Genomic DNA, 13,100 nt, shown 5'->3' with positions numbered 1-13,100 from the left:
TTTAGTTGTCCAATTAATTTCTTTCTATTTTTAGTAGAGACAGGGTCTCGCTCTTGCTCAGGCTGGTTTCAAACTGCTGAGCTCAAACAATCCACCCGCCTCGGCCTCCCAGAGAGCTAGGATTACAGGCGTGAGCCACCGCGCCCGGCCAACCATCATTCTTTTTAATAGTGATAACTATCCTAAACTCTAGAATGTCTGGTACTAGGTTTGTTAGGGGCCTTTTGTAATCTCAGAAAGAAATAAGACTTACTTTATAAACAAGTATAGCAAGAGTTTGTACTAGCCTATCAGTTATTATAGGAAACTAACAATGAACTAATAATAATTAATTATATATTTCTACCTCTCTTAGCAATTCCTATCCTTTTTTTTTTCCTTATGAATTTAAATTTTATTTTCCATCTGAGGAAAATGTGTACGCAAGCAATTCCTAGGTCTGGAATCCATTTCTTTCATCATAATATATAGATAATTTAAATTTCATTCATTACAACTTTGCAGGAGAAATTGATGAAACTGGCTACTGACCAAGGATTGAAGATGAATTTTAAAACCCCTCCCTATTTTATCTTTTGCCAAAAAATCATCTTGCTGTGGAGGAAAAGTTACTTAACTGTACTTGTCACATATTCACTCTCTTGAACATTAGCAAACTGAAGCATGGAGTGGATAGGAATTGGAAAGGATATCTCAGACTTTTTGTTCACTGGCTCCAATAGAAACAGATAAAGAGCTAAGGTTTAATCATAGGTTGAGTTTGCAACTTCAAACTCTAACAACAAATATCTAACAAGATCTAAAAGTTTGAATGTGCTTAAATAAAGATAAACCATCTTTCAGCAAATCAAAAGATATTTTGGAGGGTCTACTGTGGGTGCCAATGAACATGCTTGTGCCTCTGAAAGGTGAAGAATTTGCCATCAGGACATAGGGACAAGTATAGCAGACAAGCAGAGATTCCCGATGTTTATAAGATTGATATGGAAAAGCAGGAAATCGAGAGGGGACAACAGGGCAGAGAAGAGGAAGCTCACAGCACTATCATTTACCTATAATAACAGATTTCATGGCCTGTCCGTATCCAAGTGGGTCTGCCAAGAAGAGCCTCCTTCACGGAATACAGGGTTGGCTGCATCCCTACGTGAAACAAAAGCAGGAATTAATCCGCGAGAGAAAGAGAAAATGGAAAGAGAGTTGTGGTGGGTTGAATAATGGCCCAGCAAGATATCCAGACCTGAACCCCTGGAAACTGTGAATGCTAACCCTACGTGGCCCAAGAGACTTTGCAGATGTGACTAAGTTAAGGACCTTAAAATGAGGAGATTATCCTGGAAAGCCCTAAATGCAATCCGAAATGTCATTATAGGAGGGAGGCAGAGGGAGGTTTGACTGTAGAAGAGACACAAGGTGACTGAAGCAGAGAGAGATGTGAAGATGCTATGCTGTTTGCTCTGAAGGTGGAGGAAGGGACCAGCCACCAAAGAATGCAGGGACTGTTGCACTAGAAGCTGGAAAAAGAAAGGAAATGTATTGTCCCCTGGATTCTCCAGAGGGAACATGGCCCGGGCCAACACCTTGCCTTTAGCCCAGTGAAATTGAATTTGGACTTCCAGACCCCAGAACCGTAAGAGAATAAATTCATCTTGTTTTAAAACACCAGGTTTGTGACAATTTGTTACAGCAGCTGTGCAAAGTGAATACAGAGTCAAGGTTCTTATTTTCTCTTTCTACACCAGCAAGAATCTGTTTAGTCACTACAAAATAAAGGCTGTGCTCAAACCTAAACACCTGGGAATATTTATTCCTCATTCAAAGCCACCCAGCAAATTAGTATATAATCCAGCCATAGTAAACAGAATTTTCCATTCCTAGAAACATTCAAAATAAATATGGGTTGCTAATCAGTCCTTGTCTCTTGAATGTCTCCTCAGAAATGGCCACAGGTATTCAAGAGAATTTAAACTTTGTATAAAGTTTTCTGAGGGTGTCAATCAGTGTTGTCCAGTAGGGTTTTGCTGTTTTCCCTGTCTTATGACAAGCAGTCAAAAGATTTGCTCCTGTGGGATTTAGGAGACGGAGAGAAGGAATAAATGAAAGATCTCACCAATCTCAAAAAGTTCAAGGTGGAGCAAGGGAATCAGGAAGTAGTGGGATGTTATGTGTGCTACTCCCATTCCACAGCTGGGGGCAGCGGGGAGGTGGCAGGGGGTGTGGGATACACCAGCTTCCCCTCCATAGTAGTGGTGTGCCATTGGTGGGCCACTGCCTTGCCACGCCTGGCAACCAAAGTGTGCCAGCCCAACTTCAAATCCCCTAGGAACCCAACAAGGCTCTGGTACTAATCCAGGCAGTCAAGATATCATTGCTGGTATTCTCCAGAAAGCCCGTGTTCCCCCCCAAGTGCATACCATAATTAAATTGGCTGTTGGGCTTCTCACAGTTGATGATGTTGAAGCGGTAAGGGATGGCTGCACGCATACCGCTCACCTCAAAGTAGAACCACTGCTGGTGCTGGGTGCCGTTCACATCGGTGTTGACCAACAAGTCGTACTCAAACCTGCGGAGTCAGAAGCAACATGGGAGGGTCATCTGGAAAGTCTTCAAGGTAACTTCCAATACTCAGAATCTACATATCTCAGGCACTGGGTTATAGATCTAAGACCCAGGATCTCAGTTGGCTGGTAAATTATAGTTATTTTCCTTATCTCTCAAAATCGGGCACAGGCTTTGGAAATTCATGGGAGTAGGAGAGTTTCTTAGTATTAGAAGGGTCAGCTACACAACTATAGCATATCTTTTTATTAAACTATAATAAGTTTTTTATCCATATAGAAAAATGCAAGTGTGCTATATCCCAGAGAAAATTCAGTCACACCTGGTTTGGACCTGCCATTACTATTTGATGTTAGACATTACTTTTGAGCTTCAGTTCCCTCATATGGAAAATGGAAATCACATCTAAACTTACAATGCTGTTTGTAAAAATTAAATAGTATAGTAAATGTAAATCCCTCAGCAGAGCAACAAACACGAATTAGGTTAGCGATACAAGGGTTGTTTCATTTTCATTGAGATCTAATTTACATGTAGTAAAGGGCATATTCATGCTCTCCCACTCTGGACCCCTGGTACGTGGCACTGTAAGATTTGTGACAGGATAGAGGTTGATATAGGACATATAGGAGCAGCTATCTGATGGAGTCCACCCTTCATGCTGTCATGTTAGCACTTGCATGCTAACCACTGAGCTCACCTCACGGTGAATGAAGCATAACCCACTGAGGGTCACTCAGAAGCACAAGTCCGCAAAGCCTATGACCTTTAAATTATCTGCTATTCCCACAGTGCTCTCTCCAAAAAGTGATCATAAACATTTCTTACTTATAAGCAGTTTTGTTTACTGTCATTTGACTCTGTTACTCTGACCACGACAGATTAGTTTAGGATCCTACACCCTGGTCAAAGGCAGATGGATAGAGAAAGAGACCTGAGCCAGGCCAGAGCTTAGGCACATCCCAGACTGACAACCGTCCCGCTAGGAGAGTGTTAATCTGGTCTTCTCTCCTGGATCCTTCTAACATGATATCTGGAGAGAAGAAATAATAAAAGCAGGAGCTATAGGAACAAGTGGAAGCTGAGCTTATGACAGAAAGAGAAAAAAGCTTAGAAGAGGTCTTGACATGATTGTCTTTCTCTTCTTCAGCCCAAGTAGCTCAACTTGTCTGTGTTTTATAGGTTGGGCTCCCTTAAAATATTTAATGCACCAAAGAAAGAATCACCCTACACCTCCCCACAAAAAGAAAAAGTTCTAAAATATGTCCTCAGGTAGATATAAAACAGGGCTGAGCTGTACTAAGCTCTGCCCCAGTCACAGTGAATACGCATCCCTGAGTAAGAACTTACGTTAACTGAGTGCTCCCAGGTACTACTCTTAGAGCTTTCTGTGTACCGTTGAACTATCATAGAATCCCTGTCTTCATTTTATAAGTGAGGAAATAAAGGCATGGAGTTAATTAGGAAACTTGCTCAGTCTCCTGGTTAGGAAGAGGTAAAGTTGCCCTGGCAACGTCTGTAGCTGTAGTGGCCACTACACCATTAAGTGTTTTGGACTGTTCTTTCACAAGTTCACCAATAGGAAATGGATTATAGGCAGGCTGTCCGAAAAATATCCAGCCATGAATATAGTGGGTACATGGATATAATAGCTGGATACTTTCCGGACAGCACTCATGTATCTTGCCTTTTGGTATTCGGGAAATATAATCCACACTGCTATGGTAGACAGAATTATAATGTAGTGAGAACACCAGTCTCTTCTGCCACTGAAAAAAGAAAACTCATTTGTGTTTTTTTTATTTGCTTCCTTTTAGTTTGTGCAGCTCTAGGTTTTCCTTGCTTATGAAACCCTTTTCTATTTACAGCTCGTCGGTAGGTTCTGCCAGAGAGGCAGAGTACCGCACGTTCCCTCGAATGAAGGCTGGTCCCCACCTCTCCATGAAAAGCCCGTGATTTTTGCCACCTAAGTTCACTGATGTGGGAGCAACAATCTACAGAGGTGCAGGAAAAACAGCACCATGTACCCTTCCATGCCAACAGATCCAGCTTTGGCATAATCGAAGTACAAACATCCTGGTCAAAGTACTCTCGCAGCCAAACATGGACTTGTTATTTGGAACATAAGGCATACTCACAGCAGTTGACCTCTCATGAACAGCTCACTCTGCTGTGATAGCTGGTGAGTCTCCTAGTGGTGTGCTGGTAAATGTTTAAAACCTGCCTCTCTGACAGGAAAAACCTTCATTTGTAGTCTTTGCCAAATTTTATGGTGTAAATACTCCCACCATGGCTGATTTCAAGCTGCCAATGTGGGATCATTGAACAGAGAATGGGGAAGAGATGGTCACAACCTGCTCTCATGAGCTGCCAGGAGCCAGCCCTGGGCTTTCTTACTTACTCACGCACTTGGATGGCTTTGCGAAGATTTCCTGACTCAAACTGGGAGAAGAACCTTAAGCAATTAGAAGCCGTATCTTGCAAAGGCCTGTAATGAAATCAAGAACTCATGAACACGTGCATCACTGCTATTCTTAAACACCATTTGACATTTCTTAAAGATAAGCTCTTTCTTATAGAACTTTAACCTTACTCTTCATCATGCTATTTTTAGGAGTAGGAATGGATTATTATTATAACATGAAACACTCCTGTTCTCTTGCCGTTAACAGAATTCTCCATGCACCCTATCCCGTGGATACACAACACCACCTACCGAGGCTCATCTAAACTGAAGACGACTTTATTGACAACATCAATTGGCTGGATAAGTCTCCGGACATCCTCTAATATCTTGATCCTGAAAAGGAAAATTGAGAACATTTTAAGGGTCAGCCTTCACTCCCCACCCCATTCATCCTCTGGTCACCCGGCAAGGGCATTGGGGGTCATCAGAGAAACATGAAAGCAGAGAGAAGTTTAATAACACCCCCAACCTTGAGCTCAAAGGGTGAAAACAGCAACGCCCTCCCTTCTCTTCTTTCTCAAGAAATAAATCTACACTGAGAAGTAGGAATGTAGGAAGCAGCGATGTTAGATTTTAGCTAGAGGATTCTTAGGTTGAAGATGAGTTTTGTCAAGACAATTTGGGCCGAGGAACTTTGGAACTTTTCTGGCTATGTGAATAAGGGGTCCTTTGCACTGAGACAGTTCTAAGGGAGACTTTAGGACTATTAACTGTGAGCATCCTCAAGGTTAGGGAGGCTCCCATAAGCCTTTGTAATCTTATGCCATTTATATTCCCTGCGCTCTGTCTGTTCCAGGAAGCTAAGGTCAATCTTCTGTCTAAGAAACAGAAATATTTGGGAGATTTAAGTAAGAGGAAAGAAGAAAGTGTAGGGGGTCTTCCAGATTACCTTCTTGAATCTCCAGTCCAGTTCACTGGGGTTGGGGGAGGTGAAGGGGGAAGGTGGAGGGGGAGGTGGACATGAGACCTAGACTCAGAGGGAAGTTGTTCTACGCAAGGGTAAGATGGTGCTAGATCAGCCCCGTGGTGTGTTTCTCAAAAAACTTGAGCGTGGCAGAAAATGTGCAGGAGTAGGGTCAGAGCTATCAGCAAGGAGCTCAAATAGGAGCAGTTCTTGGGATCCACCATCAAGAGAACAATTTATTGATTACATGGAAAATAAGTTAACGAAGTATTCTGGTCTGCACACTGCTTCATTGACTTAATATCTGCATACTTTTTTTTCAAGAAAAATAATTTTTTCCTCGGCTTTAGCGGTTTTTGTTTTAATCTTACTGTGTTGGAGCTAAAGACAAAGCTCCCTTTCCCGCATTCTGGAAATAATCTATCACCCAGTGTTTCTGCCTGAAAAACGTATCTTTCTATCTCATCCTAAGTCATGCAGCAAAACTGTTCTCCAAACCAAGCCAGGGTCTATAAGTCTGCGGCTGTGGAATGAAGGCACACCCTCTCTTATTAGCAAGAGATCCCATAGCAGTTTGCAGTAAACAAGGAAAGAGATCTCAAATAATCAGTTCTTGATTTTTCTGAAAACCTCCTTTTGAGGAAAGATCCTGGTATTTGCAGAAACTAGATAATCTTTCCCTGTTGTAGTGGTTTGCAGTGTAGGTGAGGTAAGGAGCTGCATTGGAATCACATAAGGAATTCCTTGCCTACCACTGCCTTTCGCTGAATTCTGAAATGACCTTGTAGGAAGGCGAGTTTGCATGTTTGGCCCAAGTTTCCCGACAGGCTTTAACATGTTCCTGAATAATGCTCACTTTACCATAGATGGCAGAATTATTTGTACAAACCATCCAGCCTATAAAAATATTAAAGAAGAGGAAAAAATAGAGCTTTCAAATAAGTAGCACCACCACCTTTGGACTCCACGTTTGCGTTCCAACATGCACTGGGAAGAGGGAGGTGGACAGTGTCCCCAGAGGTCAGGAATTGCCATTGTCTTGAAGTCCACCACAGATGTGGTTCTTCTGGCTTTGGCCATATAAAGATAAGGATCATGGAAAGGTATACGCTTTGGGTGTGTCTGCAGAAGCTTATCTATTACTGCAGCTGTTTCTCTGGGCCTCGTGGAGTTGGAGAAGAAGGCAGTCATCCTTGAGCAGAAAATCGCATCTAAGTCCCTGGCATCCTCTTTCAGGGAAGCCTGAGTGTTAGGGATTTCATTTCCAGAAGAATCTCTCCCAAGATCGTTGGACTGTACGTTTTGGTATGGGTTCACTACAGGCCTTTTTCTGGAGGCCAGATGCACAGCGGACCTCCCCATCTTCACCATGTGCAAAAGGGAAGTCTGGGCTGTCTCTTCTCTTCCCTGCCCCCTGGAGCTTTGGTCTTTACTCAAGCAATGCTGCTTCGAGGAAGCAGCAGCGGGAATGTGGTGATTGGCGCACTGAATCTCTCCAGAGTTCCCATTATCTTCAAATTGGGACTCCAGTTCCTTCAGGTTTAAAATGGAAAAGAGTGTGTTAGTGTTTCCTTCCAGGTAGAGAATACAATTTGGTCCCTGTCCTTACTCTCTGGGCTCAGAGCTAAGCATAAATCTTGTGAATTCAGAAGCATTTTCCAAGGTCAACCAAGAAAGACTGACCTTCAAGAGTCAAATAAATGACGGAATCATAGCAACTCATGTTTGGAAGGAGATTTCGACTCTAAACGATACATGAATGTCTTCTGTAACACCCCCACTAAATTACAACCGGGTTGAACAATTTCATTTATGGGGGCCTCACTGCACCCGAATGTGATGTCTTTCATTTGAGGATAATTCTGATTACTTTTAAAAATTCTTACTTACACTGAACTGAAATTTCCTTCCCTGAAACTGTTACTACCGATCCCCTTTTGCTTTCTGAAGGGAAACAGAATATATGAACTCCCTTTCGTACACGTGACTTAGCTTACACCCTTAGATGTACCCAAATTCATGACTTATTAAGAGCCATAGAAAATAATGGAGATCAAAAAGTACATCTAAAATATTGATGACAGCAACAGCAGCAGCAGCAACTAGACTCTGGATTAACATCACTAGATCTACGTTTCCCAATTTGTTTCTACTAATAAAAAAAAAAAGCCTGGAATCAGGATGGCCACCTTCAAAAAATCATCTAAGACAATTTTCTCACTTTGGCATGGTAACAATTAAATCATCATGAATTTTCATTGGCTTTTTCAGTGCATAGGGGCAGGGCACCTTGCCCACCAGACAATAGGTAGTGATGTGTACCTTCATTCCACAGTCATGCATCACATAACAAAGGGGAAACCTTCTGAGAAATGTGTCATTAGGCAATTTTGTCACTGTGCAGACATCATAGAGTGCACTCACATAAACCTAGACGGTAGCCCGCTACACGCCTAGGCTATATGGTGTAGCACAGCCTGTTGCTCCTGGGCTACAAACCTGTACAGCACGTTACTGTGCTGAATACTGTAGGCAACTGTAACACACTAGTGAGTACTTGTGTATTCACATACAGCTACATGCAGAAAAAGTACAGTAAGAGTATGGTATTATAATCATATGAAACTACCATCATATACGTGGTCCATTGTTGGCCAAAATGTCATTATGCAGCACATGACTATATTTCTAACCTAGGTGTAGAACCAAATTGTAGAACCCTTGCGTGCATCCTAGGTTGGCCACCTTTTTCACATTTTTGCTTAGCATTTCACTTTTCTCTCAGAAAGATCCCAGAAGAAGATTGCTAATGATGAGCAAGACTTTCCATCTGGACATCTCTGTTTGGCCTCCCAGGTTCTGCAAAGAACCCATCATGCATCTCCAAAGAGCAGAACCAAAGCATATGACCTACCTCGAAGCTACAGGAGAGCTCACAACACATTGCCTCATATTGCATCAGTTCCTCTTCAGGTCGGTCAAGACCAGGTTTGGAACTCAGCTTGTCCACGTCTGTTTCCAGGTCGTCATCCTACAGTGGAATATTCATAGGACAGATTACAGTCAGGGATTCCAACCTGAGAAACATCAAGACAAGATACAAATGTGCTTCTTCAGAATCTCAGGACATGGTTTCCTTGCTTCCAAATAAAGAATTTGATATGCTGAATTGTATTTTTAAAATAAAAAGAAAGAAAATATACAACGTTTCTCAGCATTTATGTCAGTTTTTAACAGCCTCATCAGAAATAAATAATAATTTATATAAAATGAGATGAACTATATAAAATATAAAGCACAATATAAAAGAAATTCTCATCACCTACTATCATCAACATCATTATAATTAACTTTTTCTATTTATTAGGTCCTTTAATCTTTTCACAAACATTTAATGAGCACCTACTACAAGCAGGTGCTCTTCTAGGTACTTAAGGCTCAGTAATAATGGAACAGACAAAAGTCCCCGGTCCCACGGAATTTGCCGTCTACTGAGAGAAGAAAAACAGTAAAAAAGAAAGTAAATGAATGAATAAGGTAATTTCCAACAGTAATAAAAGTCCTAGAAATAGTGAAAGAGAGTGATGTGATTTGTGCCTAAGTCTGGGGTGTGGGATGCTATTTAGATTGGGGGATCTGAGAAGGACCCCTTAGAAGGTAACATTTTAACTGAAACCTAAAAGACTAAAAGAGCCAATCATGCAAAGACCTGGAAAGGGATCACTAGCAGAAAGAAAAGCTTAAATTTGCTCACCTCATGAAGGTGACGGAAGCATAGAGAACAAGAGGAAGATTGGAGGAGATGAGCTTTGAGAAGTAAGTAGGAGAGAAATTATATCAGTCCTTACAGGATGTGGGGAGGAGCTGGAAATCTCCTGCTTTACCTCCATCCCTTTGTACATTTACAAGTTAACCAAGTCACCATCAGTCTTCTCTTCATTGGGTTGAATAATCCCAGACACTTTTTTTCTTATAGATAGATCATTTCATAATAATTTAATGGTGACAGTGACTCTTCTCTGAACACTTGTGTGTTTTCCAAGGATTATAGGGCTTTATAGAGAAAAGACACCAGGAATCGACCAGTCCAGTGTCTTCATCTTTCCATATCCTAGATTAAGTTTCCCTAATAAAAGAGGGAAGGAAAATATACTATATGTTCTAGAAGTATACTTGGTTAGTTAAGGAAAAACCTGGCAGTCAGTTTTAAAGGCATAAATCAAATAAATATGGAAAATAAATGCTTATATTCTACATCCAGGGAAAAAAGAAAATACGGTCTTCCACCCGTCTTTCACAATTTTCCTCCAAACTTCAAATTAAAAGTAATTCCCATAAGTTTCATATAAATTATTATTTTGTGCTTCTTCCCCAGTTGGGTTTATTTATTTGTTTAGGTTCTACTCCATGCCACCCCTCCATCCCCTGCAGAAGGAGGACCCAGGTCCTCCCTCCCACACTGTGTGAAGTCAGGTGGTGGCGGGCACCTTGTCCCGCCCCATCAGATGCATGTGGTGACTGACATCCTGCATCGGTTATCAACAAGCAAGCAAGAGAGGAGGGGACAGTGGCATTGATGGATGACTGCAGCAGCACAGTAATATTCAAATAATTCAGTACGTACTCCACAGGCCCGCACCACCAAGCCACAGCAAAGAACCAATTTGCTACCAATGACTTCAGAAATGATTCTATTTATCAACAAAACCCAGAGAACACTGACTGTCAATAGCAGTCTAAACCTACAGATGGCTAAGAGGTAGTCTTCGTATGACTGCCACTACCATCAGCAAGCTGAGTGATTAACTGATGGAGAAATCAAAAGTTTCTTTCTGTCTAAGCAGATAGGAAGGAAGGAAGGAAAGAAGGGAGGGAGGGAGGAGGGAAGATATAATTTTTAAATTTAAGTCTTATCCCCAAAAATGTCATAAAAAGTAATATTTACTTCTGAGTCTTATTTACAAATGACAAAATTAAGAAACTATAACTTGAATGAACTTGTCCAAGTACATGTCCACCAACAGAAATGGAGACAGAATTATAACTCACAGACAAATTATTATTCTAGAACGTGACTCTCAACTAGGAACAAATTTGGCAATTTCCAGAGACATTTTTGGTTCATGCCTAGGGAGCAAAGGGATGGGTGCTACTGATATCTAGCGGGTCGAGGACAGCGATGCTGCTAAACATCTCACAACTCACAGGACAGCTGCCCACAACCAAGAACTATCCAGTCTAAATGCCAATAGTTCCAAGATTTCTCAATCTTGTTGTAGAAAAGCAATCAGTAAACCATGTCTCATTGCTTGCTTTTGTACACAAAGTTTTATTGAAACACAGTCATGGCCATTTGTTTATGTATCGTCTGTGGCTGCTTTTGTGCTACCACAGTGAAGTTGAGTTGTTTTGATAAAGACTTTCTGGTCCACAAAGCCTGAAATAATTACTATCTGAGTTTTCATAGAAAGTTTGTTGACCTCTGTTCTACAGGATAGGCCACTACGGGATAGGGACCAAGGAGCATCACTTCCCTGCTGGCTAGGTTGTGCACCGTGCAACATAAGGGAGCGCCATTCACACAGACTCTGAAGTAAATGGAATCGTGTAATTCAGCAGCCCTGTGTAGAGTGGGAGATAAGAAGAGTGACTTACAAAGATAGGTGAGATCTACTAGAAAGTTTCCTGAAAAATCTTTCTATGGTGTCACATGCACTTATTAAATGTACCAACCCTAAGCATTCAGTGTCTACCTAAGGCTCATCCTGATGGAGTCTTAGCGTCTTAATAACGGATTGCCTCTGATTTTACAATGAGACATTGTACCAGACATACCAAGAGGAAAACGACAACTTGGAAATCAATACAGTAGCTGTCATTTACTGAGTGTCACTGTCACTGGAGTAGCAGCATTAAAGTAAGTCCTCAAAATTTACACTGGGCTTAAGCAAACATAGGAAGTGACATTTTTCTTTGCATGATGTGAGTATGGAGATCATTAGAAGCAAGGGCTCATGTACCTACTTCTTCCTTCACGTCTTCAGAGTTTGAGCCTCTGTCCCCCTCTTCATCACCGTCATCCTCAAAATCCTCTGATAGAGAGAAAGAGGTGACATAAGTGAGGCTTCCCCTTTGCACGGTATTTACACTCACACCACACAGTGATCAGTTTTTCTTCCCCTCACAAATAAGGGTCCTATTATTACACGCGCAATGTCACAACACAATCCATGCTCGTTGGTGTGTGTGAATGGCGTGTGCATGGATATGCAGAAGCACCATGTCATGACGTCCCAACAGTTGTCCCTCACTGAACACAAAGGAAGTGCAGAATGAAATGACACACGAATATCACTCTGGATTCTCCCACTGAAGTTAGAGGTGTTTACACAACTAACATTGCTAAAATTTAGAGATCACCTACATACAAAACTTGTTATAACTTAGATGTCACCTTAATTGAGTCCCCAATTTTTAGATTGAGGAAGTTGTTTAAAACAAAAGTCCACAGAAAGCATCCAGTGCCACTGTGGCAAAATCATGCCCATAAAAAATCTATTCCGGCTGGGCGCGGTGGCTCACGCCTGTAATCCTAGCACTCTGGGAGGCCGAGGCGAGCGGATTGTTTGAGCTCAGGAGTTCGAGACCAGCCTGAGCAAGAGCGAGACCCTATCTCTACCAAAAATAGAAAGAAATTAATTGTGTCGTGACACGTGCCTGTAGTCCCAGCTAGTGGGAGGCTGAGGCAGAAGGATCGCTTAAGCCCAGGAGTCTGAGGTTGCTGTGAGCTAGGCTGACGCCACGGCACTCACTCTAGCCAGGGCAACAAAGTGAGACTCTGTCTCAAAAAAAAAAAAAAAAAAAAAAAAAAATCTATTCCATGGTAGGAAAGCAGGGCTGAAAAGCACTAGAATTATTTGACAGTAAGATCTTCCTGGAGATTAAATAATCATACTTTCAAATATTCCAATATGACTAGCCTGGGTTGTAAATAGCAAGAGTTTTATTTCAATTTCATCCTTAGGGCAAATTAATTCCACAATCAGTCAGTAAAATGGAGAGACTCGATCACAGGATTGTGAATAGAATATTTTTTTTAATTAGCTGAGATGACTGTACAGGTAATTGATAGCTACCAGGCAAAGTGGCCACAGTTAGTAATTAAGAACAAAA

The 13,100-nt window shown here is 41.5% G+C and overlaps 1 protein-coding gene across 1 annotated transcript in view; it reads right to left on the bottom strand.

Annotated features, from left to right (window-relative positions):
- Positions 1–13,100, bottom strand: part of AGBL1 (ATP/GTP binding protein-like 1) — a 502,451-nt gene that overhangs the window by 400,520 nt on the left and 88,831 nt on the right. Inside the window, exons 7-13 of the mRNA XM_012643678.1 lie at positions 11,952–12,019; positions 8,842–8,958; positions 6,883–7,460; positions 5,273–5,356; positions 4,958–5,044; positions 2,412–2,560; positions 1,053–1,140 (exon numbers count right to left, since the gene is read on the bottom strand). Of these exons, the coding sequence (XP_012499132.1) occupies positions 1,053–1,140; positions 2,412–2,560; positions 4,958–5,044; positions 5,273–5,356; positions 6,883–7,460; positions 8,842–8,958; positions 11,952–12,019 (1,171 nt within the window). The remainder of the gene's footprint in view (positions 1–1,052; positions 1,141–2,411; positions 2,561–4,957; positions 5,045–5,272; positions 5,357–6,882; positions 7,461–8,841; positions 8,959–11,951; positions 12,020–13,100) is intronic.

The sequence above is a fragment of the Propithecus coquereli genome, unplaced genomic scaffold, assembly GCF_000956105.1.
Source record: "Propithecus coquereli isolate 6110/MARCELLA unplaced genomic scaffold, Pcoq_1.0 Scaffold20, whole genome shotgun sequence".
Classification (NCBI taxonomy): Eukaryota; Metazoa; Chordata; class Mammalia; order Primates; family Indriidae; genus Propithecus; species Propithecus coquereli.
Note: the sequence above shows the minus strand (reverse complement) of the source record. Positions and strands in the feature narration are given on the sequence as shown.